Consider the following 26,166-nt stretch of genomic DNA (forward strand, 5'->3'; position numbering starts at 1 on the left):
GGGTTGCTTGTTAGCTGCATCTGCCAGTTCTGAGTTTTCAAGGGGAGAGGGGCCCAGTGATGGCTGTTCTTTGAAGGAAAGGGAAGAATGTCTCCTGCTTAACATGTTTCTGTGTTTCCAGTTACTTGGTTAGTTAGTTAGAGCCAGGGTCTCTCGCTCTGTCGCGCAGGCTGGAGTGCAATGGCATGATCTTGGCTCACAGCAGTCTCCACCTTCCAGGCTTGAGCAATGCTCCCACCTCAGCCTCTCAAGCAGCTGGGACTGCAGGTATGTGCCACCATGCTTGGCTACCTTTTTAATTTTTTTTTTTTTTTTAATACAGACAAGGTCTCACTATATTGCCCAGGCTGGTCTTAAACTCATGGGCTCAAGTGATCCTCCTGCTTCGGCCTTTCAAAGTGCTGATATTACAGGCAGGGTTTCAGTTTTTTAAAGCTCCCAGCAGTGGTATTAAACTCTCCCTTTCCAGAGAAAGCGCACCCTGTCCGCATCCCTCATGTTATCCTCTCCTGCCTCTGCTTAGGGTTCACTCTGGGGGAAAGTGCCACTTGAGAGATTCCTTTTTGTGTGTGGTTCTGACTGACCGCTCCCTGCTCACAGATGCTGCTTCTCAGGGTGGGGTCCCTGAGGCCTGGAGTGTGGCCTCTGACAACCTTCAGGGCCAGATGCAGAATGACAGCCTGTGACCACATAGCCCCTGGTGGGAGACGTCCTGCCACCCTTTGCTTCTCTGTGCCACTCTGGCTGCACATTTCAGATCCTTGGGAAACGTTAACCAGTAGGACCTAGAAGGGGATGTGAGGAGGGGCCACCCCCCAGGTGTGCCTGTGGTGAACGTTTGTGCTGAGCAGATGCAGGGAGGGAGGCCCAGGTGCACACACCTGTGAAGTAGGGGCAGCTGGCTGGGCTCCTTGACCTGCTCCAGAGCTTCTCCTTATTTTCTGGCCACTTCACCTGCAGAAGGCTCAGGTGGCTGTGGCCTCTAGGGTCCCTTGCAGCGGAAATGATGCCTGTCCTCAGCCCCTCTCTAGGCCTGGCGCTGTGCTCAGCACCGCCATGTGTATGTGTATGTGCACACATGTGAATGTGTGCAGACATCATGAGGTGTGGTCCCTGCTCTTAGGCAGCTTGCCTTGTGGCTGAAATGAACCATCACCTGAATCAAGGGATGGAAACACAGGGTCAGATGCCGTGACCTTCTATGGAGTCAGATGGTGGCTCCGTGACCTGGCTTCACTCCAGAACTACCTGGGGTTTCTAGTTGTGCAAATCCCAGGTCCCACTCAGATTATGAGTCCAGTTCTCTGCAGGTGGAACCCAGGGAGGTGTATTTTTAACAAGATGGTACTGCTCATTCACCCAGCCCAGCCAGTGGTCTCGGCATACCCAGGAACCGCTGACATAGAGCTTGTGCTCCCCATAAAATGGGAAACAGCATTCATGGACGGGGGACATGTGGCTTGGTCATGACAGTCACGGTGTTATATACCCTGCACATAACATAGCACAGACTGTGTTCGGGTGACATTAAGGACGAGCTCCTGCAGGCTAGCCGTCTGGATAGTGCCGGCTGGGGGTAGAAGTTAGAGGGGTCACAGAGGGGCTTCCTCCCGCGCCCTCATCAGCTGCTTGATTTAGGGCTTGGTTCTGGGTCCTTCTGGGCCTGATTCTGAACCATGGGACTGGTGTGGCCTGCAGGCTCCTCCCGCCACAAGCTGTTCGTGGTGCAGGGGGAGAACAGTTTCCACAGTTCCCCAGACAGCAGCTGTGGATGCCAGGCCCCCAGGAGTTGTTACTGAAGTTGCTGCTGAACAGCTCGCCTTTCACTGAGCTCCACATAGCACCCGTGGTGATGGGAGCCGGATAGACAGAGCCTGCCAGCCTGCACATCAGCTCCCAACTGGGAGGGGCAGAGGGAGGAGGGGGTGGGGACCCCAGGCAGCAGGGCTCTGGGAGCAGTGGGGCCCTGGATTCCAGGGGTGTCCGGCAGGCCCTTCCTTACTCTACCTCTCTCGGCCTCTGGATGGAGGTGCTGGCCTCGGTCAGGCTCTGCCTCTGACTAAGGGCTGGAGAAGTGGCGGGCGTGGGCTGCTGCCCCGTGGGGCCTCTGAACAGACCCCAGGGCCTCTGCCAATCATGACTCCTTGCTTTCAGCTGGACCCACAGGCCCTGCAGGACAGAGACTGGCAGCGCACCATCATCGCCATGAATGGGGTACGTGTCTGTGGGACTCTCCTGGTGCCCACTTCCCTCAGAAGGATAGGGTGGCCTCTGTTCATTTCAAATCAGTCAGAGGTGGCTGAGCCTGAGGCGGCATCTGAGAGGGAGCCTGGCTGGAGGAGGGAGGGCCCCCGAAGAGCAGAATCACCATGCACGGGAATCGTCATTCACTGGCTGGGATGCAGTTGCCAGCCAGGCCCTGAGCATCCCTCCTCAAACAAAGGTCTCATGGCACCACCAGGACAGGTGGGGCCTCCACTTGGGGACCTGGGGGCTGCCCGTAGAAATGGAGACCCCCGATTTGTCTTTAGGTACCCTAGAAAGGCTTAGACCTTAAAAGTTAATGACACACCCAAAAAGGCCTGGGTATAAATGGTAAAATGTTAATATTTGAGATTCTTGGCTTTTTCTTATATTATTCTGTCTTTCCTACTTAATTTTTAATTGTTACTAAGAAAGAGAAAGCTGGTCACGGTACACCTATAATCTCAGCTACTCTGGAGGCTGAGCCAGGAGAATCACTGGAGCCCAAGAGTTCGATTACAGCCTGGGCAACATTGCAAGATCCCATATCTTAAGAAAAAGTAAGCAACCAAGAGAAGCAACAGGGATTTTAGGAGATGGTTCTGCAGAAGCCAGTCCTTTACACCATCTTCGACAATCCTGGCTCTTGCTGAAGTAGACTAGGGGCTTCCCCGAGGGGCGACTCCACCTCATGCTGAGACCTCTGCATGCCTTGGGGGGTGGAAATATTTGATGAAACTCCCAGGGGCCCTTGGGACCTTGGGCTATGAGGACCAGAAGGATTAGAGGACCGTACCCCTTCTCCCCACTATAGATTGAAGTAAAGCTCTCAGTCAAGTTCAACAGCAGGGAGTTCAGCTTGAAGAGGATGCCGTCCCGAAAACAGACAGGGGTCTTCGGAGTCAAGATTGCTGTGGTCACCAAGTGAGTGGGGAGGGGCTTGGGCTCATGCACTGAGGGCGCCTGTCCCTTCAGCTGTTTCTGCAGAAAAGAGCATGTGTGGGTCTCTCCTCTCTGTGCGTGGCCGCTGCATGGTGAGGTCAGGCCCCAGGGAACACTTGGTGTGTTCAGCTGCCTCCTGTGTTTCCTCCAAACCAGCTCAGGAATGTCCTTGCCGCCTTGCTTGGAAGCAGTAGGCTGGCTCCAGGAACTGCCCAAGTGCAGGGTTTTCTGCCCTTGCTTGGAATTTGTCACGGTCCCAGTTTCCTGCTGAATGGTTGTAACCCCTGCCCCTTTGTCACGAGTCAGTTGCCAAGAGAAGCCTGTTTGTTGGTTTGAGAGCAGTTCTTGCAGACACAGATCACCTCCTCTGAGAATTCATTTGCTTCCCCAGGATGGAATCTGGCTGGGCCCCTGACCTTGCTGGTCACGTGGGCCAGGGCCTCCATCAGTCATACCCTGGACTCCTTTCTGTGTCTAAACACCATGCCCCACCCCCAGCTGCATAGAAGCCACTTGTGTAGCACTCTGGGAGGGCTCTGGGCATGAGCAGCGAGGACTCCATCAGCAGTTCCCCCAAATAAGCCCTGCTAATGAGGGTGCTTGAGAAGCAGCTTTGATGTGCTCCTAAATCCAGTTGCAAAACAGAACTAAAGTTAAGGCCTCTGCACAGCACTGTGTTCTAACTTTGAAGTATTCTTACTCTAGTGTCCTGTGTGGTGGTATTGGAATTGTCCATTGCTAAGACTCAGAGGAGAAAAGCACTTAGCATCGCAGGACTTGGAGCACTGGTGCTGAGGCAACCCTTCATTCATTCGTCGGATGTGTGTTAAGGCCCAGGCCCAGGGCAGGGGTCGGGGATTCTCTTCTCACACAGCACGTGGGTGGCAGGACCAACACCGGGTCTGATCTCCCAGCTGGGGGCACAGGCTGCTAACCCCAGGCCTGGAATCTGTCAGATGCCCTTCCTGTGCTGACTTTACTTAGACAGGCCTCCTGACCTTCCCGCAAAGATCATGTGTGATTTGCAGGGGTTCTGGCCACTTGAAAGGTTCCTGAGAAAGTACATGCAATGAGGACAGAGCTTGCAGAGGGAGGACAGGCATGCAGAAGGCTCTGTGTGCAGCCCCAGACCTGGGCACCTTCACCACCATCCTCACTCCACATCCACAAAGCAGGTCTCCTGTGTGTGGCCCAAGCAGGGCTGTCAGGACACTGAGAACATTCCCTCCTCCCACAGGAGAGAGAGGTCCAAGGTGCCCTACATCATGCGCCAGTGCGTGGAGGAGATCGAGCGCCGAGGCATGGAGGAGGTGGGCCTCTACCGCATGTCCGGAGTGGTCGTGGACATCCAGGCACTGAAGGCAGCTGCGACGTCAGTGAGTGTTGGCCTGGGGAGGACAGAACGGAGGTGTGGGCGGCGGTGTCCGTGATGAGATCTCAGAGCGCTGCATGGCCCAGGCATGTCACATCCTTCTCTGTGTCTTTTCTTCATTTACTGTGTTGTTATTTTTAAAAAAGAGAAGACAAGAGTTGTAGAAAAAGCCTCTGTAGAAGCCAGTTTTTAAACCATCCTAGCCACGCATGCCACTTGCTGGGGTGGACCAGGGGCTTCTGCCGGGCCTTGGCCTTCCTGCCTTGGGGGTGGACAGGAGGTGGAAGCCCAGGACTCAGTGTGGTCTGTCCACTGCCCTGTGTGAGGATGCGGTGGGCAGAGGGCACTGATGGGATCCAGCTCAGGCTGGGGCTGCAGCATCTCTGCCTCCATCTCAACAACCCTCACAGGCTATGAAGGACCTGGACCTGCCTCAAATGCCAGGGGAGGGCACTGAGGCCCCAGAGGGTCCTTCCCAGCGTCTTCAAAGCAACAGGATTTTGTGCCTGCAGACCCTTCTTTGGGGCACACACCACTGACCCTGACCAGGACACCTAGAATTCCCAGCACCCCAGGCCCAGAATGGACCTGGCCTGTGGTGGGGAGGTAAGTACCAGTGGACAATTGGATCCAAAGGAAGACACAGGTTCAAACACTGAAACCAATCAGATTCTCCCATGGCCTTCCTGCTATCAGAAGACACTGGTGCAGGGGTGGTTGCTATGCACAGGGCAGAGCCACCCAATCCCCACGCAGGCACTGTGTCCTGCCACACTGGCCTCCTCCCGGCCATCACATCGGGCCAACCAGAGGACAGGAATAGGAATGCCCACGCACCCCCATCAACTCTGCAGACACAGAACCAGGCACAGCTCTTGGGAGGAGTCAGATGAGCTGCTCAAAGCCCGGGAGGGACCCGCACTGTGGTCAGTGTGGCAGGGATGGTGCTTTAGCCAAGGCAGGGATGGCAGGTGACTCACTCGGGATCCTCAAGGAGGCTGCTGCGTTTCTGTGCTCTTTCCAGATAACAAGGACGTGTCGGTGATGATGAGCGAGATGGACGTGAACACCATCGCAGGCACGCTGAAGCTGCACTTCCGTGAGCTGCCCGAGCCCCTCTTTACTGACGAGTTCTACCCCAACTTCGCGGAGGGCATCAGTGAGCACTGGAGGCCTTGGCCTCGTGGGAGACATCTCCTCCATGTGCACTGCTGCCCTCGGAGGCTGTGAAAAGTGAGGTGTGGGAACCTGAGCTGTGTCCCCTCTGCCACGGTTGGCGTTTTAACCCAACCTCAAAAAGCAGGGGACCAGAACAGAGCCTGTCCTGGAAGCCCTCGCCCATCCCCAGAGGGCTCCCCGTCCCTATTCCTCAAGGAGACCAAGAGGGTGAAATGGTCAGCACTGCCCTGCTGTAGGGTCCTAAAGTCTGCTGTCCTTCCTACAGACCAGGGCTAAACAAGGGCATTCAGGTGCTCTAGCCAAGGGTCCTGGCCCAGTCAAGCACAAGTTCAAACCTGGGCTGACCCTTAGTCAACCTGGAGGCTGATGTCTAAAGTGGGTGTAGTGTGTGCAGCGCCTGTATCCTCCACATCACCCTTAGAGCAGGTGTGCCTCCCAGGCCCATGCACAGAGGACCTGCTCTCCCAGCCTGCAGGTGCCCCTGTGGTGTCCAGGACGACGAGGGGGTCTCTGCATACTTGGTGGGGCTGGGGCCTCCCACTTCCCACCTCCTTGTATCCCTCACTTCCCTGTTTCATTCCATGCCGAGCCTCCCCTGCCTTGGGCTCCCCTGGGGAGGGGGTGGTGGCAGGAGTTGCCCAAGGGCAGCTCTGCCCATGAGCAGCTGCTCTAGTGGCTCCTGCTGCTGCTGTTTGCCGGGTACTGCTGACCCCTGTGAGGTAGAGAAAAGGCGTTCAGGTGGTTCACACCCCACACAGGTGCCCCTCACACGGTCCTCACTGGTGGCCAGCGCTGTGGGTGTGACGATGTGACGAGCCTAAACTGCGCAAGGACTCATGTCCCGGGCGCTCCATGTGACCACCTCGGGAGAGGTCTCCGGCTTGTTGTAACCCAGAGGAGTAACCCACCGCCTCCTGCAGCTCTTTCAGACCCGGTTGCAAAGAAGAGCTGCATGCTCAACCTGCTGCTATCCCTGCCGGGGGCCAACCTGCTCACCTTCCTTTTCCTTCTAGACCACCTGGAAAGGTAGCTCAGCTCTCTTGTGGCTGCCCAGGACTCCAGGTCTCCCGGCCGCCGGGTGCCCCTCTGCTCCCACCAGACCCCCAGCACCAAGGACCTTTTCCCCTGACCCCTGTCTGCAGTAACTCACTGCTTCTAAGGACTAGCACCACTGCCACCCCCGCCCCTGCCTCTCCTCTTTGCCACCCTCCTCCCTGCCTCTTCTCTTTGCCACCCTCCTCCCTCTGCACTGTGGCCTTAACAAAGAGCTCAGAGCTTTGGCCATGGCCAGCAGTGCACTTGAACCCCTCTCTTCCCTCCCAACCACATCATGAAGACCTCCCCACCAGCCCAGAGCTGACCCCTAGTCCTGGGCCACTGAGACCCAGAAGTACCAGGGCTGAAGTCAGCTTGCAGCACAGCCAGGGTCGAGGTCACTCCCTCCCTGAAGACTCCAGCATGGCACAGCCCCTCTGCCTCTCTCCTGGTGGTGGCATTGTAATGACACCCTCTGCTTTGGTCTTCTACAGGGTGGCAGAGAAGGAGGCAGTCAATAAGATGTCCCTGCACAACCTCGCCACTGTCTTTGGCCCCAAGCTGCTCCAGCCTTCCGAGAAGGAGAGCAAGCTCCCTGCCAATCCAAGCCAGCCTATCACAATGACTGACAGCTGGTCCTTGGAGGTCACGTCCCAGGTATGGGAAGACAGGCTCCAGCCCATGCCACCCCAGCCTGACAGAGGTGGCCTCTGCCTGCCCCACCCCCAGCCCTGCCCATCTTCCTACTTGCATCGTATGTGGTGGTGGCTGAGATTCAGAGAGAGAGACTTGCCTAGGTTCGCATGGATGGGAGTGATAGGGGATGCCCAGTCCACCTCCTGGTCCTGCGGATGCACCTTGCTGGGGGCTTAAAACCACCCCAAGTGTTCGGGTGTGGTGGCTCATGCCTGTAATCCCAGCACTTTGTGAGACCGAGGCAGGACAACCGAACCCAGGTGTTTGAGACCAGTCTGGGCAATGTAGCAAACCCCGTCTCTAGAAAAAATACAAAGAAAAATTAGCCAGGCATTGTGGCACACACCTGTAATCCTAGGTATCTGGGAGGCTGACACAGGAGGATTGCTTGAGCCCAGGAGTTAGAGGCTGCAGTGACCTATGATGGAGCCACTGTACTCCAGCCTGGGGGACAGAGCAAGGCCCTGTGCATCTCTAAAATAAACAACCCCCCCACCCAACAAGTCATACCTTGTCAGGACCCCACCCCACCCCCGTCTCACTGTAAGGGGTTCATGACACCAGCAGGGGTTTCTAGCACCTGAGGTGGACTTGGGGGCTTGGGTCCCAAAGACCTCCCACCAGCAGCTGTGAGCTCCCCTCTGAGCCACTCTCCTCTTCCCCACTCTGCCCGGGCAGGTCCAGGTGCTGCTGTACTTCCTGTGGCTGGAGGCCATCCCTGCCCTGGACAGCAAGAGACAGAGCATCCTGTTCTCCACCAATGTCTAAAGGTCCCAGTCCATCTCCTGGAGGCGGACAGACGGCCTGGAAAACTCTGGCTAATCAAGGCCATCTGTAGAGTGGGAATCAAGATTTTCTGAGGCATCCTTGGGCCCCCCCCCAAGTGTCAGGCCATCTGCCAAGAGACAGCGGCCCAAAGCAGAAGGACAGGTGGCCTGGGCAGATCCCGCCCAGGTCTGAGAGCCCCAGGCTGGCCTCAGACTGTGGGTTTTTTATGTGGCCACCCGAGGGCGCCCCCAAGCCAGTTCATCTCGGAGTCCAGGCCTGGCCCTGGGAGACAGGGTGAAAGGAGTGGTTTTTATGAACTTAACTTACAGAGTTTAAAAGATTTCTACGGGATCACATGTCAAGATGCGCCCTCTCTGGGGAGAAGGGAACGTGACCGGATTCCCTCACTGTTGTATCTGGAATAAACGCTGCTGCTTCATCCTGTGGGGCCATGGCCTGTGTGGATGGGGCCTCTTCCATTTCCCTGACTTAGAAACCACACTCCACTTAGAACAGGGTTGGAGAGGCTTAGTCAGCACTGGGGAGCATTTGGACTCCATTCTTGCCTTTCTTCTTTTTCTTTCCAGAAGGATTTTTGTGCAGAAATGGGTCTTTTGTTGCCGCGTTTGTCCTCGTTGGAAGGCAGCTCCAGGAGGCCTGTGAAATGTCGGGGGACAGGACCCCCAGGGAGGGAATCCCAGGCTACATACTTCAGGGTTCATTCTCCAGGGAGAGCGACCTCGTCCCCGCTCCTGACTGCCCTTCCGGCCCACGCTCTCCTGTTTGGCTTCCACAGGCCTGGACTTCTCTGGCTTCTCTGCCCACACACTCCCTGCCCCAAGTGTCCCTGCCCCTGCCCCTGCCCCAGCACAGGTGACTTCATTTCTGTCCTCTCAGCTCAGTGGACTCGCTCAACTTTTGTAAAAGTCTCCACTTGGTGGTAGCAGCTTGCTGATGACTTGTTTTAAAACTTTCATCCTAAATAACCTTTTGATACTTGAATATTTTTAAGTTTTATATGTAGTTTCTAATTTTTTTTCCTAACAGATTCAGATACCTAATAAGATGCTGGAATGTATTCCATGGACAATCCGTGTCCTGGCAGCATTTGCTCTTCCTCTAAGCGCCTGGCTTCACTGTTCTCAGGAGGGGGTTCTGGTCTCTGGAGAACAGGATACGTGGAGGGTTAGGAAGGGGCCAGGCCTAGAGACAGGAGACTCCCTCCCAGAGCAGGTGGAGGCACAGGACCATTTGCTACCCCATCTGCCGGCACCTGCGGGGGAGCCCAGGCATTCTTTGTAAACCCTCCTGAGCACCTGGCTAAAGAAAACAGAAGCATGGAGGCTGCCAAGTATTTTCAAGAAATAACCCCATGAACATTGCATCACTGTTTTAGAAAAAGGGGCTTGGGGCAGGCAGAGAAGAGAAGGGAGAGCAAACTGAGAGCCAAGTTTTCAGACGGTCCTGCAGGAGGAGAGGATGCAGCTGCCCAGAGGGAAGCAGGATCACATTTAAGGAAGTGTGTGGGGTCCCTGGATGACACCAGCACCCAGTACGGCTCTGTCTGGTGACCGCTCCCAAGGTGGGAGGAGTGGGTGCCCCTGTGTGTCAGTGGGCAGCTCCTGCTGAGCCCACAGCTCACTGGGGAGCCTGACAGCGGGGCCATGCGCCTGACACTCCTCTCTGCTTGTGGACCTGGCGAGGCAGGGAGCAGAAAACAGAGCCACTTGAAGGCTTTCTGTCTGCGTCTGTGTGCAGTGTGGATTTAGTTGTGCTTTTTCTTGCTGGGAGAGCACAGCCACCATTTACAAGCAGTGTCACCCTCGTGGGTGGTGAGGACAGAACAGGATCCTCTGCTCTCTGTACCTATCTGGGCCCGGTGGACTCCCCTGTCCTGGCTTCCATCTCTGTCTCAGCGACCCTCCAGCCCTGCGCAGGTACACATGTTGCTTAGAAAAGCCAAATCCAGCCCTTGTCTCAGTCTCTCTGGTCTCATGATGTGCATCTGTTACCTTGAAACTGGAATCCAGTCTATCAATGTCTGTGCCAATTTTTGTTCCCTCTCCAACCTCCTTCCCCTTATGACTTTTTATTTATGTAGGTTGTGTGCTGTCCAATGATGGGATGACCACACTTTTCCATGTTCTAAAAGTGCTCCTCTCCCGCAGGGCCCCAGGGCTGATGGTTGTTTTGGGTCTACAGCTACGTCTTACCCGCCTCCTGGCTCGAAAGCCTGTGTGGTGGCAAAGCCGGTGCGGGGCTGGGGAACGCGGCGTTCTCCAGGAGGAGGACCCGGCTCTCCTTCTGCAGTGCAGGCAAAGGCCTAGATGCCAGTGTGACCTCCCACAAGGCATGGCTTCCAGACTCCCCGACCAGAAGTGATGCTTTTTTGCCTCGGGCCCTGGGTTTGAAGCAGCCTGGCTTTCTCTCGGTAAGTGGCTGGTGTCTTAGCAGCTGCAATCTGAGCTCAGCCACCTACACACCACCGTGGGGGAAAGAACTGCTGACACTTTCATTAAAAAGTTTCCTGAGACGACTTGCGTGCATGTTGATTTCATGATGAGCGCCGCTGGGAAGAAGCCCTGAGCCGGTGGGGTGGTGCTGGATGTGGCAGGTGCAGTGATGGGGCTGGGTGCCCGGAGGCCTCAGTGCTCAATCAGGCCACGGTGGCCAAGCCCAGGCTGCAGGGAAGGCCGGCCTGGGAGGTGTGGGTGAGCACAGGCAGGCACCAGCTGGGCAGTGTTAGGATGCTGGAGCAGCATCTGTAACTCCGCTGAGTGGGGTAGTCTGGTTGGGGCAGGGACCGCTGTTGCTTTGGCAGAGAGAGATGATCCCCACTGGGGAGAGGCTGTTCTGACTCTGCAGGTGGGACAGGGACAGATGGCCACCAGGGTGACCCGGCTGGTCTTCCTTTGCTGTGCTGAGCCCTGGGACGTGGAGGTTCCCGCCACACACAGCCTGGGCCCGGGTTCTTACCTGTGGCCACCTCTCTGGCACGAGCCCCTCAGTCTTGGGTGGTTTCTGCCTGGCCCGGGATTTGGTGTTGCTGCTGAGTCCAGCCTTTCCACCATCCCCGCATGGGCCTTGGGTGTTGTCAGCTGCCTCCCGCCTTGGCTTCAGTAGCTCACCCAGCTTACAGGGGAGCTGCCCTGGGCTGGAGATGGGCACGCACCCTGGGTCCTCTTCAATGAATGCAGCTTGAGGAGACCCGGCCACATCCACTGGGCCACAGGTTCCCTCGGCAATGCCCACATCAGCCGTCAGCCTGAGCCTCCCCAGGAGATCAAGGCTCACATGACAAAGGCTGCCCGTGGCCAGTGAGGTGGCTGAGCCCAGCCAGGACTTTTTCGGACTCCCGGATGTGGCTCTGCTCGTGAGCGCCTGGTCAGCTCTCTCGGGGTGAGAGGGGCTTGTCACACGGGCCCCTGCCTGCGGTGTGACCCTTTCAGCTTCTCTCAGCAGCCCTGCCTGGGAGTGTCACCACCACCATGATCATTTCCCTGACACTGGAGGGTGTGGGACGTCCTGGGTAGAGACAGGGCCCGTGGCAGCAGCAGGCTCAGGGGTGCCCTGCACTGGTGGGCTGGGGACATGGTGGAGACCACACCAAGGGCTGGACAAGGGGACGAGCCTCCACCCTGGCCTCTCCGCAGGCCTCAGCAGCCCCTCCCACAGGCAGAAGGGTTCACACTGGGTCCTGCCCTCACTGCAAGAGCTACGAGTGCCACGTGCTGTTCTGCCCAATCTGGTGTCTGCAGGGAGGAAAGGGCTGCGCTGGCCCATTTCTGAGCGTTCAGCACCTAAGGGTGACACACTGTCTGTCCCTACCCTCCGGGTCCTGTTTGAAAATCAAACCCATGCTCACAGGCCTATTTTTTTTCTTTAGAGACAGGGTCCACTTTGTCACCCAAGCTGGAGTGCAGTGGTGCGATTATAGCTCAATGCAGCCTCCAGTCCCCGGACTCAAGGGACCCTCCTGCCTCAGCCTGCCAAGTAGCTTGGACTATAGCTGTGTGCCATTGCACCTGTTTTATTCTTATTTTGTAGACATGGGGTCTGGCTATGTTGTCCAGGCTATTCTCAAAATTCCCGGCCTCAAGCAATCCTCCTGCCTCGGCCTCTCAAATGTTGGGATTACAGGTGTGAGGCAAGGCACCCAGCTCAGCCACAGAGCCCTATTGCATCTCTCTTACTAGGAGCAAGAGCCGACTGCCCCCTCATCCCCATTCCAGAGTGTTGGGGCTGTGTTCAGCCGAGGCCGGGCCACTGGCATGGCCCAGGGAGTGGGATCATTCACTGCTGCCCCAAATCTGAGATCATTCCACCTCGACAAGACTCCCTCATCCAATCCCTTTACTTGACAGCTGGGGAAACCAATGCGCACAGAGCACCCCCAGCTCACTCGGGGTCTCAGAGCTGATCCGTGAGCAGAGGCTGAGATCCTGGGATCTTGTCCCCCAGCCGCCCCGCAAGCTTGCTCCCTTTCTGCTGGAAGAGATGGGGCGGACCTCGACCGGCAGCCCTGGCCTGGACATGACTGTGCTCGTGCAGGTATTCAGGCCCAGATGCCCCGCATCATTTTTTTTCTTTTTTTTTTTTTTTTGAGACAGTGTCTCACTCTGTCGCCCAAGCTGGAGTGCAGTGGCATGATATTGGCTCACTGCAACCTCTGCCTCCTGGTTAAGGTGATTCTCCTGCCTCAGCCTTCCAAGTAGCTGGGACTACAGGCTTGTACCACCACGCCTGACTAATTTTTGTATTTTTACTAGAGACGGGGTTTCCCCATGTTGGCCAGGCTCGTGTCAAACTCCTGACTTCAGGTGATCCACCTGCCTTGGCTTCCCAAAGTGCTGGGATTACAGGCGTGAGCCACGGTGTCATTTAAATGTAGTGAGAGGCCGGGCACGGTGGCTCCTGCCTGTAATCCCAGTACTTTGAGAGGACGAGGCTGTCAGATCACCTAAGGTCAGGAGTTCGAGACCAGCCTGGCCAACATGGTGAAACCGTGTCTCTACAAAAAAATAGAAAAAAAATCCCTGCGTGGTGGTGCGTACCTGTAGTCCCAGTTACTCAGGAGGCTGAGGCATGAGAATTGCTTAATCCTCAGAGGCGGAGGCTGCAGTGAGCTGAGATGGCGCCACTGCACTCCAGCCTGGGTGACAGAGCAAGACTTTGTCTCTAAATAATTAAATAAATAAATATGGCCGAGCATGGTGCCTTAGGCCTGTAATCCCAACACTTTGGGACGCTGAGGGAGGTGGTTCATGAGGTCAGCAGTCCGAGACCAGCCTGGCCAAGACGGTGAAACACTGTCTCTACTAAAAATACAAAAATTAGCCAGCTGTGGTGGCAGGCACCTGTAATCCCAGCTACTCGGGACACCGAGGCAGGAGAATCGCTTGAACCTGGAAGGCAGAGGTTGCAGTGAGCCGAGATTGTACCACTGCACTCTAGCCTGGGTGATGGAGCAAGACTCCATCTCAAATAAATAAATTAATAAATACAGAGCAAGATTCCATCGCAAATAAATAAATAAATGTACACCTGTAATCCTAGCACTTTGGGAGGCTAAGACAGGTCGATCACCTGACGTCAGGAGTTCGAGACCAGCCCGACCGATATGGCGAAACCCCATCTCTACTAAAAATACAAAAATTAGCCGAGCATTTTGACGTGTGCCTGTCGTCCCAGATACTTGGGAGGCTGAGGCAGGAGAATTGCTTGAACCCAGGAGGCGGAGGTAGCAGTGAGCCAAGATCACACCATTGCGCTCCACCCTGGGCGGCAAGAGTGAGACTGTCCCAAAAAACAAAAACAAACAAACAAACAAAAAAAAATACCTGAAAATAATAAAAGCTGATACGACAAAGCCATAGCTAACCTACTATAGAATGGGGAAAAGTTGAAAGCATTTCCTCTGTAAACAGGAACAAGACAAGGATGCCCGTTCTCACCACTCCTATTCGACATCACACAATCAGGCAAGAGAAAACAATAAAAGGCATCCACACTGGAAAAGAGGACATCGAATTCTTCTTGTCTGACGAAGATGTGATCTTGGATCTAGAAGCATGTAAAGGCTCCACCAGAAAAGCCCTAGACTTGATAAATAAATTAATACAGTCAGTTGCAGGATACAGAATCAACAACAACAACAACAAAATCAGCAGCATTTCTATACACCAATAATGGTCTGGTTGGGAAAGAAATTAAGAAGCCAATCCCATTTACAACAGCCTCTGCCTCCCAAAGTGCCACCGCGCCTGGCCTTTTTTTTTAAGACAGAGTCTCAGCCGGGCGCCGTGGCTCACGCCTTTAATCCCAGCACTTTGGTAGGCCGAGGCGGGCTGATGACGAGGTCAGGTGATCGAGACCATCCTGGCTAACACGGTGAAACCCCGTCTGTACTAAAAATACAAAAAATTAGCCAGGTGTGGTGGCGGGCGCCTGTAGTCCCAGCTACTCCAGAGTCTGAGGCAGGAGAATGGCGTGAACCCGGTAGGCGGAGCTTGCGGTGAGCCGAGATCAGGCCACTGGAAATCCAGCCTGGGCGACAGAGGGAGACTCTGTCTCGAAAAAAAAAATCAGAGTCTGGCTGTGTTGCCCAGGCTGGAGTGCAGTGGCGCGATCTCGGCGCATCACCATCCCTGCCCCGCCTCCGGGTTCAAGTGATTCTCCTGTCTCAGCCGCCCGAGTAGCTGGTACTACAGGCGCGTGCCACCATGTCTGACTCAATTTGTATTTTTACTAGAGACGGGGTTTCACTATGTTGGCCAGGCTTTTCTCCAACTCCTGATCTCCTGATCCGCCCACCCCGACCTCCCAAAGTGCTGGGATGCGTGAGCCCCCACACCTGGCCACTATTTTTTCTTTCTTTCTTTTGTGTGTGTGTGTGTGTGTGCGTTTGTGTGTGTGTGTGCGTTTGTGTGTGTGTGTGTGACGAAGTTTCGCTCTTGTTGCCCAGATTGGAGTGCAATGGTGCTATCTCAGCTCACTGCAATCCCGGCCTGAGCAGGAGAGCAGGAATCTTCAGCGATCCACTGGCGGATCTGCAGCCATTGTAAGCGCTTAGTCTTCCCATATCTTTTGTGCGCGTGCCTCTCCTTCCAGTACCTATCCCGCAAGGGTCCCCCAGCCTCCCCCTATCGCCAGCAGGTGCTGAGATCGTGCCATTGCACTCCAGCCTGGGGGACCAGAGCGAAACTCTATCTTAAAAAAAAAAGGACGAAAATTTTGGAAAAATATGGAAGAAACCAAATGGATTTTTAGCTCAACTAACTCGTAATTATTCAGTGTCTATTTTTTGCAAGAAACCATATATTTCATGTCTACAATCAGGGCCAGAGTCCCAGCTCTCAAGTGTGGGTGTTTCCTAAGCAAATTGAAGAACACAGGCATAAAAGTGCATTGAATTAATAAAATTTTTCTCCCTGTCTCTCGCTCTCTTTATTTATTTATTTATTTATTTATTTATTTATTTATTTATTTTTTGAGACGGAGGTTCGCACTGTCACCCAGGCTGGAGTGCAGTGGCGAGATCTCAGGTCATGCCACCGCGCCCGGCCTTTTTCTCGGCCGGGCGCGGTGGCTCACGCCTTTAATCCCAGCACTTTGGTAGGCCGAGGCGAGCTGATCACGAGGTCAGGAGATCGACACCATCCTGGCTAACACGGTGAAACCCCCTCTCTACTAAAAATAGAAAAAATTAGCCGGGTGTGGTCGCGAGCGCCTGTAGTCCCAGCTACTCCAGAGGCTGAGGCAGGAGAATGGCGTGAACCCGCTAGGCGGAGCTTGCGGTGAGCCGAGATCAGGCCACTGGAATCCAGCCTGGGTGACAGAGGGAGACTCCGTCTCAAAAAAAAAAAAAAAAAAAAAAAAAAAAAAAAGACAGAGTCTGGCTCCGTTGCCCAGGCTGGAGTGCAGTGACGCGATCTCGGCGCATCACAATCCCTGCCCCGACCCCGGGTTCAAGTCATTGTGCTGTCTCAGCCGCCCGAGTAGCTGGTACTACACGCACGTGCCACCATGTCTGACTAAATTTGTATTTTTACTAGAGACGGGGTTTCACTATGTTGGCCAGGCTGGTCTCCAATTCCTGATCTCCTGATCCGCCCGCCCCGACATCCCAAAGTGCTGGGATGCATGAGCCCCCACACCTGGCCACTATCTTTTCTTTCTTTCTTTTGTGTGTGTGTGTGTGTGTGTGCCTGTGACGAAGTTTCGCTCTTGTTGCCCAGGTTGGAGTGCAATGGTGCCATCTCAGCTCACTGCAATCCCCGCCTGAGCAGTAGAGCAGGAATCTTCAGCGATCCACTGGGGGATCTCCAGCCATTGTGCGCGCCTGGTCTTCCCATTGCTTTGTAAGAGCGCCTCTCCTTCCAGTACCTATCCCGCAAGCGTCCCCCAGCCTCCCCCCATCGCCAGCAGGTGCTGAGATCCCGCCATTGCACTCCACCCTGGGGGACAAGAGTGAAACTCCATCTCAAAAAGAAAAAAAAAAGGATGAAAATTTTGGGAAAATATGGAAGAAACCAAATGGATTTCTAGCTCAACTAAATCGTAATTATTCACTGTCAATTTTTGCAAGAAACCATATATTTCATGTCCACAATCAGGGCCACAGTCCCAGCTCTCAAGTGTGGGTGTTTCCTAAGGAAATTGAAGAACACAGGCATAAAAGTGCATTAAATTAATAAACCTTTTTCTCTCTGTCTCTCTCTCTCTTTTTTTTTTTTTGAGACGGAGGTTGGCACTGTCACCCAGGCTGGAGTGCAGTGGCGAGACATCCGGTCACTGCAGGCTCTGCCTCCCGAGTTCACGCCACTCTCCTGCCTCAGCCTCCGGAGTAGCTGGGGCTACAGGCGCCCGCCACCACGCCCGGCTAATTTTTTGTAGTTTTAGAAGACGGGGTTTCGCTATGTTGGCCAGGCTGGTCTCCAACTCCTGACCTCGTGATCCGCCCGCCTCTGCCATTCAAACTGCCACCGCGCCCGGCCTTTATTTTTAGGACACAGTCTCGGCCGGGCGCGGTGGCTCACGCCTTTAATCTCAGCACTTTGGTAGGCCGAGGCGGGCTGATGACGAGGTCAGGTGATCGAGACCATCCTGGCTAACACGGTGAAACCCCGTCTGTACTAAAAACACAAAAAATTAGCCAGGTGTGGTGGCGGGCGCCTGTAGTCCCAGCTACTCCAGAGGCTGAGGCAGGAGAATGGCGTGAACCCGGTAGGCGGAGCTTGCGGTGAGCCGAGATCAGGCCACTGGAAATCCAGCCTGGGCGACAGAGGGAGACTCTGTCTCGAAAAATAAAATCAGAGTCTGGCTGTGTTGCCCAGGCTGGAGTGCAGTGGCGCGATCTCGGCGCATCACCATCCCTGCCCCGCCTCCGGGTTCAAGTGATTCTCCTGTCTCAGCCGCCCGAGTAGCTGGTACTACAGGCGCGTGCCACCATGTCTGACTCAATTTGTATTTTTACTAGAGACGGGGTTTCACTATGTTGGCCAGGCTTTTCTCCAACTCCTGATCTCCTGATCCGCCCACCCCGACCTCCCAAAGTGCTGGGATGCGTGAGCCCCCACACCTGGCCACTATTTTTTCTTTCTTTCTTTTGTGTGTGTGTGTGTGTGTGCGTTTGTGTGTGTGTGTGTGACGAAGTTTCGCTCTTGTTGCCCAGATTGGAGTGCAATGGTGCTATCTCAGCTCACTGCAATCCCGGCCTGAGCAGGAGAGCAGGAATCTTCAGCGATCCACTGGCGGATCTGCAGCCATTGTAAGCGCTTAGTCTTCCCATATCTTTTGCGCGCGTGCCTCTCCTTCCAGTACCTATCCCGCAAGGGTCCCCCAGCCTCCCCCTATCGCCAGCAGGTGCTGAGATCGCGCCATTGCACTCCAGCCTGGGGGACCAGAGCGAAACTCTATCTTAAAAAAAAAAGGACAAAAATTTTGGAAAAATATGGAAGAAACCAAATGGATTTTTAGCTCAACTAACTCGTAATTATTCAGTGTCTATTTTTTGCAAGAAACCATATATTTCATGTCTACAATCAGGGCCAGAGTCCCAGCTCTCAAGTGTGGGTGTTTCCTAAGCAAATTGAAGAACACAGGCATAAAAGTGCATTGAATTAATAAAATTTTTCTCCCTGTCTCTCGCTCTCTTATTTAATTTATTTATTTATTTATTTATTTATTTATTTATTTATTTATTTATTTTTTGAGACGGAGGTTCGCACTGTCACCCAGGCTGGAGTGCAGTGGCGAGATCTCAGGTCATGCCACCGCGCCCGGCCTTTTTTCTCGGCCGGGCGCGGTGGCTCACGCCTTTAATCCCAGCACTTTGGTAGGCCGAGGCGAGCTGATCACGAGGTCAGGAGATCGACACCATCCTGGCTAACACGGTGAAACCCCCTCTCTACTAAAAATAGAAAAAATTAGCCGGGTGTGGTCGCGAGCGCTGTAGTCCCAGCTACTCCAGAGGCTGAGGCAGGAGAATGGCGTGAACCCGCTAGGCGGAGCTTGCGGTGAGCCGAGATCAGGCCACTGGAATCCAGCCTGGGCGACAGAGGGAGACTCCGTCTCAAAAAAAAAAAAAAAAAAAAAAGACAGAGTCTGGCTCCGTTGCCCAGGCTGGAGTGCAGTGACGCGATCTCGGCGCATCACAATCCCTGCCCCGACCCCGGGTTCAAGTCATTGTGCTGTCTCAGCCGCCCGAGTAGCTGGTACTACACGCGCGTGCCACCATGTCTGACTAAATGTGTATTTTTACTAGAGACGGGGTAGACGGGGTTTCACTATGTTGGCCACGCTGGTCTCCAATTCCTGATCTGATCCGCTCGCCCCGACATCCCAAAGTGCTGGGATGCATGAGCCCCCACACCTGGCCACTATTTTTTCTTTCTTTCTTTTGTGTGTGTGTGTGTGTGCCTGTGACGAAGTTTCGCTCTTGTTGCCCAGGCTGGAGTGCAATGGTGCGATCTCAGCTCACTGCAATCCCCGCCTGAGCAGGAGAACAGGAATCTTCAGCGATCCACGGGCAGATCTGCAGCCATTGTTGGTACCTGTTCTTCCCGCGTCCTTTGTGCCCGCGTCTCTCTTTCCAGTACCTACTGCATGCCCCCCAACGTCCGCCTCCCGCCATTGCCAGCAAGTGCGTTGCGCGGGTACCTTGCTGCGTTAAGGTCGCTCTGTCACTGGCGCCATTATGTGCACACGCAGCCACTCCCTCAGGTTTAAAAGGCGCGTTGCCCGGCCACATAAAGGTCGCTCTGTCACTGGCGCCATTATGTGCACACGCACTCCCTCAGGTTTAAAAGGCGCATTGGCCGGCAACACAGCTCATTGCTGGCTTAGCCTTTGGCCAAGTTGGTAGCTCCACGAGGACGCTCAGAGCCCAGCTCTGGAGAGCTGAAGCATCCGACCGTTCCCCACTGCTCCCAGGAGCGGTTACCTGGGCACTCTGTGCCCCTTATTCCTGTCCGGGCCCAGGCCGAGGACCTGCCAGTAGGGCTCAATTGCCTGGAGCCCGTTCAGCCCATCCCCAAGTCCTTGTGGGATCTCCCCGTTGCTCCTGCCCCTGGTCTGAGTGGCAGGCCATCTTACAAGCACCGGGACACTTCGCATCAGTGGTGTCAAGACAATCCTTCCGTGATCCTGCAAGCCCTGTCTTCCTTCCGGGATCAGCAAGCCAGTGCTGTGTGCTCCGAATTCCAGGGCATCCTCCAGCTCAGCCACTGCACTGAGCACAAGGACTCTCTGTGGGGCCCAGGAGCAGGAAGTCACCCCTTTGGGGCCCACAACACCCGGCTGTCCCCAGACTCGTGACCAGGGAAGGTAGTGTTGAGGAGAGCAAGGCAGGGATGCCTGAGCAGGACAAGGACCCCAGAGTCCAAGGATTTGATGATCACGGAAGGGTCCCCAAGGTCACCAGGGATGCACCGAGTGCATTTCGGCCCCTGCGGGACAATGGAGGCCTCTCTCCCTTCGTGCCCAGGCCTGGGCCTCTGCACACAGTCCTCCATGCCCAGAGGACAGAAGTCAGAGACAAGCAGAGGCCCCAGACCTCCTGCACGAGCTCAGGCACAAAACGAAACGCCATCTCGAGCTCCTACAGCTCCACGGGAGGCTTCCCGTGGCTAAAGCGGAGGAGGGGGCCAGCCTCATCCCACTGCCAGCCAACCCTCAGTTCCTCAAAGAAGGTCAGTGAGGACGGACCTCAGGCTGTCTCTTCGGGTCACACTCAGCGTGCACCAAGGCAGACGCTCGCCCCCAGGAAAGGCTCCCCCAGATCCCAGGCCTCTAGGCCCTGTGGACGCAAGTTTCCCCTGCTGCCACGCAGGCGAGGGGAGCCTCTGATGATGCCACCTCCGTTAGAGCTGGGGTTCCGGGTCACTGCTGAAGACCTGGACCGGGAGAAGGAGGCTGCGTTCCGGCGGATCAATAGTGCACTGCAGGTTGAGGCCAAGGCCATCTCGGACTGCAGACCCTCAAGGCCTTCCTACACTTCGTGCTCACTTGCAGCAGGGGCTTCTGGTCTGCCTTCTGTTTCTAAAGCACCCAGTATGGATGCACAGCAGGGAAGACACAACCCCCAAGACGGCCTGGGCCTAGTGGCCCCCCTAGCTTCTGCTGCAGGGACCCCCTCTACAGTTCCTGTGTTTGGGATGCAGCACAGACCACCAGGCCCCCTCCTGTTCGTCTCCTCATTTCCCCTTCCTCCCACCTTTTTCTACTTCTGGGACTCAGCCCAGGTCCTCTGGCTGTTTGCTCTACCCTTCGGCTCCTCATTTCCCCTTCCTCCCACCTTTTTCTACTTCTGGGACTCAGCCCAGGTCCTCTGCCTGATTGCTGCACCCTTCCCAGCTGTAAGCATGGACGGAAGCATTTCTGGAGCCAGTTCCAGCCCGCCACCCACGCCCATGGAAATTGACAGTAGTGAAGCGGACGGAGCTCGGCATTCCGTCAGAAGAAACCCTTTAAAGAGAAAGGCCGATTGGTAATAGGGCATGAGGGGGCCTGAACACCAGGGGCCCCCAGGCAGAGCCCTTCCATGGTGACCGTGGGACCTGGCACAGGGAGCAACTCTGTTGGGTGGCACTTTTGTTTTTTTTGTTGTTGTTGTTTGCCAGATGCCAAATAAATATTTTTATTAACTTTCTTTCTGTACTTCACTTTTGTGTCATCAACATTTATGGCATTAACCTAAACAGAAGCCTCAGTCAATTAAAGAATAGAAAAGATAAACATTTTTAGAACTGTAAAGCGTGTTCTAAGAGTTTCTTGGCCATTTTACTTTTCTTTTTATTTAATTTTTTTTTTATTTGAGTTCCCTTAGTATTTATTGATCATTCTTGGGTGTTTCTCGGAGAGGGGGACGTGGCAGGGTCATGGGATAATAGTGGAGAGAAGGTCAGCAGATAAACACGTGAACAAAGGTGTCTGGCTTTCCTAGGCAGAGGTCCCTGCGGCCTTCCGCAGTGTTCGTGTCCCTGGGTACTTGAGATTAGGGAGTGGTGATGACTCTTAACGAGCATGCTGCCTTCAAGCATCTGTTTAACGAAGCACATCTTGCACAGCCCTTAATCCATGTAACCCTGAGTTGACACAGCACATGTTTCAGAGAGCACGAGTTTGGGGGTAAGGTTATAGATTAAGAGCATCCCAAGGCAGAATTTTTCTTAGTACAGAACAAAATGGAGTATCCTATGTCTACTTCTTTCTACACAGACACAGTAACAATCTGATCTCTCTTTCTTTTCCCCACATTTCCCCCTTTTCTTTCTTTTTTTTTTTTTTTTGAGACGGAGTCTCGCTCTGTGGCCCAGGCTGGAGCTCAGTGGCGCGATCTCCACTCACTGCAAGCTCCGCCTCCCGGGTTCACGCCATTCTCCTGCCTCAGTCTCCCGAGTAGCTGGGACTACAGGCGCCCGCCACCACGCCCGGCTAATTATTTTTGTATTTTTTTTAGTAGAGACGGGGTTTCACCGTGGTCTCGATCTCCTGACCTTGTGATCCGCCCGCCTCGGCCTCCCGAAGTGCTGGGATTACAAGCGTGAGCCATCGCGCCCGGCCTCCATTTTTTTTTTTTTAAGATAGAGTTTCGCTCTTGTCCCCCATGCTGGAGTGCAATGGCGCGATCTCAGCACCTGCTGGCAATGGTGGGAGGCTGAGGGACGTTCGCAGGATAGGTACTGGAAGGAGAGGCGCCCGCACAAAAGACATGGGAAGGCCAGGCCCGCACAAGAGCCGCAGATCCGCCAGTGGATCGCTGAAGATTCCTGCTCTCCTGCTCAGACCAGGATTGCAGTGAGCTGAGATCGCACCATTGCACTTCAACCTGGGCAACAAGAGCGAAACTTCGTCACACACACACACACACACACACACACACACACAAAAGAAAGAAAGAAAAAATAGTGGCCAGGTGTGGGGGCTCACGGATCCCAGCACTTTGGGATGGCAGGGCGGGCGGATCAGGAGATTAGGAGTTGGAGACCAGCCCGGCCAACATAGTGAAACCCCGTCTCTAGTAAAAATACAAATTTAGTCAGACATGGTGGCACGCGCGTGTAGTACCAGCTACTCGGGCGGCTGAGACAGGAGAATCACTTGAACCCAGAGGCGGGGCAGGGATTGTGATGCGCCGAGATCGCGCCACTGCACTCCAGCCTGGGCAACAGAGCCAGAATCTTTTTTTTTTTTTTTTGAGACGGAGTCTTCCTCTGTCGCCCAGGCTGGATTCCAGTGGCCTGATCTCAGCTCACTGCAAGCTCCGCCTACCGGGTTCACGCCATTCTCCTGCCTCAGCCTCTGGAGTAGCTGGGACTACAGGTGCCCGCCACCACACCTGGCTAATTTTTTGTATTTTTAGTAGAGACGGGGTTTCACCGTGTTAGCCAGGATGGTCTCGATCACCTGACCTCGTCATCAGCCCGCCTCGGCCTACCAAAGTGCTGGGATTAAAGGCGTGAGCCACGGCGCCCGGCTGAGACTCTGTCTTAAAGAAAAAGGCCGGGCGCGGTGGCACTTTAGGAGGCAGAGGCGGGCGGATCACGAGGTCAGGAGTTGGAGACCAGCCTGGCCAACATAGCGAAACCCCGTCTCTACTAAAACTACAAAAAATTAGCCGGGCGTGGTGGCGGGCGCCTGTAGTCCCAGCTACTCCGGAGGCTGAGGCAGGAGAGTGGCCTGAACTTGGGAGGCGGAGGTTGCAGTGACCTGAGATCTCGCCACTGCACTCCAGCCTGGGTGACAGTGTGAACCTCCGTCTCAAAAAAAAAAAAAAGAGAGAGAGAGACGGAGAGAAAAAGTTTATTAATTTAATGCACTTTTATGCCTGTGTTCTTCAATTTGCTTAGGAAACACCCACACTTGAGAGCTGGGACTGTGGCCCTGATTGTGGACATGAAATATATGGTTTCTTGCAAAAATTGACAGTGAATGATTACGATTTAGTTGAGCTAGAAATCCACTTCGTTTCTTCCATATTTTTCCAAAACTTTCATCCTTTTTTTTTTTTTTTGAGATAGAGTTTCGCTCTTGTCCCCCAGGCTGAAGTGGAATGGCGCCATCTCAGCACCTGCTGGCAATGGGGGGAGGCTGGGGGACGCTCGCGGGATGGGTACTGGAAGGAGAGGCGCTCTTACAAAGCAATGGGAAGACCAGGCGCGCACAATGGCTGCAGATCCGCCAGTGGATCACTGAAGATGCCTGCTCTACTGCTCAGGCGGGGATTGCAGTGAGCTGAGATCGCACCATTGCACTCCAGCCTGGGCAACAAGAGCGAAACTTCGTAACAGACACACACACACACACACACACACACACACACACACACACACACACACACACACACAAAAGAAAGAAAGAAAAAATAGTGGCCAGGTGTGGCGGCTCACGCATCCCAGCACTTTGGGAAGTCAGGGTGGGCGGATCAGGATATCAGGAGTTGGAGAGCAGCCTGGCCAACATAGTGAAACCCCGTCTCTAGTAAAAATACAAATTTAGTCAGACATGGTGGCACGCGCCTGTAGTACCAGCTACTCGGGCAGCTGAGACAGCACAATGACTTGAACCCGGGGGCGGGGCAGGGATTGTGATGCGCCGAGATCGCGTCACTGCACTCCAGCCTGGGCAAAAGAGCTAGACTCTGTCTCAAAAAATAAAAAAAAAAATTTCTAAGTGATGAATGCTTAGGGTATTACTGCTTATTTCTTATTGTACTGTGGTGTCAACATTTCGAAGTGTCCATAGGACTTCTTTGGGCTGGAATATATTATCAATTTTTATAAAAGCATTTGTGTAATCTCAAAATGTGTTTTTATTCTACCACTTCTATTTGTTAACTCAATTTTTTCATTATTTTATTCAAATCCATACTTTCTCTGACTTTCATTTACTTTACAGTTCTTAATCCGGGGTCCAGGCCTGCCTAGGAGTCTTTAGCATGTAGGGGTTTAGGAGTTGCAGACCCCTAGGGATCGAACAAAGCTGGGTATGTGCATGAAGGAATTTTGCTGGGACAAGGATCTGTAGTATTTACTATATTTTTAAATGCCTCTGTGACACCAAAGCAGTTCAGAACACTCATTTACCTGATCTAATCATAGTTTGATTTTTGTGTGTTATATCTTTATGTATTCCTGTTTCACTTTTAATTTCTGTATGTGTATTGTTGCTATGTTGTGCAGTTTTTCTCAAGTCATTTTTGAGAAATAGGCAGGGTATGAATTATCAATAAATAAGTATCATGTTTGGGGCGTATATATTTAATAGTGATATATTGAAAAACTCGGCTGGGCATAGTGGCTCACGCCTGTAATCCTGGCAATTTGGGAGGCCAAGGTGGGTGGATCACTTGAGGTCAGGAGTTTGAAACGAGCTTGGCCATAATGGTGAAACCCCATCTCTACTAAAAATACAAAAAATTAGCTGGGCATGGTGGTGTGTGCCTGTAATCCCAGCTACTTGGGAGGCTGGGGCAGAAGAATCACTTGAACCCAGGAGGCAGGGTTGCAGTGAGCAGAGATTGTGCCGTCGCACTCCAGCCTGGGTGACAGAGCAAGACTCAAAAAAAACAAGAAAGACTATGCTAAGTACCCTCTTTGCATGCTAAGTACCCTCTTTGCCTCTTTTAATATTTCTAGCTTAAACTTGTCTTTTCCAAATATTATAATTGAAGCCCCCTGCTTTTCTTGAATTTGCATGGTAGAGTTTAGCTCAGCATTTTATTTTTTAAATTTGTGTATATATTTTGCTATACATCTGTACATAAACAACAAATTGTTAGAGTTTGTTTTCTGGTTCTTTCTGTAATTTATTTTTGTACAAGAAGTTCTATCAATACTATTGAGCAAGGCATAATTTATTTTCATTTTAATATTTTAATATATATTAACGAATTTAACCTCAAAAAGCCATGCTCACCCCTCACTCCCATCTCTAGGAGTTATTAACCATATGTGGAGTGTCATTTCTGGATAGACTAGAGGTCTGCCATTGGGCCCACCTGTCTCTTCTTGTCACATTTGGGTTCTGTGCCAGGATCTGCCCTGAGCCCATTCCTCAAGTTACAGCCTCTGACTTCAGAGTCCTCAGCTATAACATGGGGGAATGATGACACTCACAGCCTTGGGGGCCTCAGTGGTATAAGGAATGCAAACATGCTTAGCAAACTATGAGGTGCAGTTGATTATTACACTATTAGTGTTTTGAAGTATTTTTTTTTTTTTTTTGAGATGAAGTCTCGCTCTGTAGCCCAGGCTGGAGTGCAGTGGTGCAATCTTGGCTCACTGCAACCAGGATCAAGCGATTCTCCTGCCTCAGCCTCCCGAGTAGCTGAGATTACAGGCACATGCCATTGCACCTGGCTAATATTTTTTTTTTTTTTTGGGGACGGAGTCTCACTCTGTTGCCAGGCTAGAGTGCGGTGGCGCGAT

General features: G+C 53.6%; 2 protein-coding genes across 2 annotated transcripts; both read left to right on the top strand.

Annotated features, from left to right (window-relative positions):
- The first annotated feature begins 1,907 nt into the window (after positions 1-1,907).
- LOC115835897 (breakpoint cluster region protein-like) lies at positions 1,908-8,236 on the top strand. The gene is made up of 7 exons (XM_030815202.1): positions 1,908-2,214; positions 3,059-3,168; positions 4,424-4,566; positions 5,583-5,717; positions 6,658-6,763; positions 7,267-7,429; positions 8,147-8,236. The coding sequence occupies exons 1-7, from the start codon at positions 2,137-2,139 to the stop codon at positions 8,234-8,236; spliced, it is 825 nt and encodes a 274-aa protein (XP_030671062.1). The 5' UTR covers positions 1,908-2,136.
- Positions 8,237-12,733: 4,497 nt separating this feature from the next.
- Positions 12,734-21,228, top strand: LOC115835862 (putative POM121-like protein 1). The gene is given in 6 exon segments (XM_030815169.1): positions 12,734-12,787; positions 15,347-15,391; positions 18,056-18,100; positions 19,583-20,069; positions 20,072-20,979; positions 21,061-21,228. Coding segments are annotated over 6 exon segments (1,707 nt in total).
- Positions 21,229-26,166: the final 4,938 nt, after the last annotated feature.

Source organism: Nomascus leucogenys, chromosome 7b, assembly GCF_006542625.1.
Source record: "Nomascus leucogenys isolate Asia chromosome 7b, Asia_NLE_v1, whole genome shotgun sequence".
In the NCBI taxonomy this organism is placed as follows: domain Eukaryota; kingdom Metazoa; phylum Chordata; class Mammalia; order Primates; family Hylobatidae; genus Nomascus; species Nomascus leucogenys.

Coding starts and splice junctions, on each gene's coding strand:
- LOC115835897 (XM_030815202.1), top strand. CDS start 2,137: ATGACTCCTTGCTTTCAGCTGGACCCACAGGCCCTGCAGGACAGAGAC. Junction 3,169..4,423: donor AAGATTGCTGTGGTCACCAA/GTGAGTGGGGAG, acceptor CTCCTCCCACAG/GAGAGAGAGGTCCAAGGTGC. Junction 7,430..8,146: donor CCTTGGAGGTCACGTCCCAG/GTATGGGAAGAC, acceptor CTGCCCGGGCAG/GTCCAGGTGCTGCTGTACTT.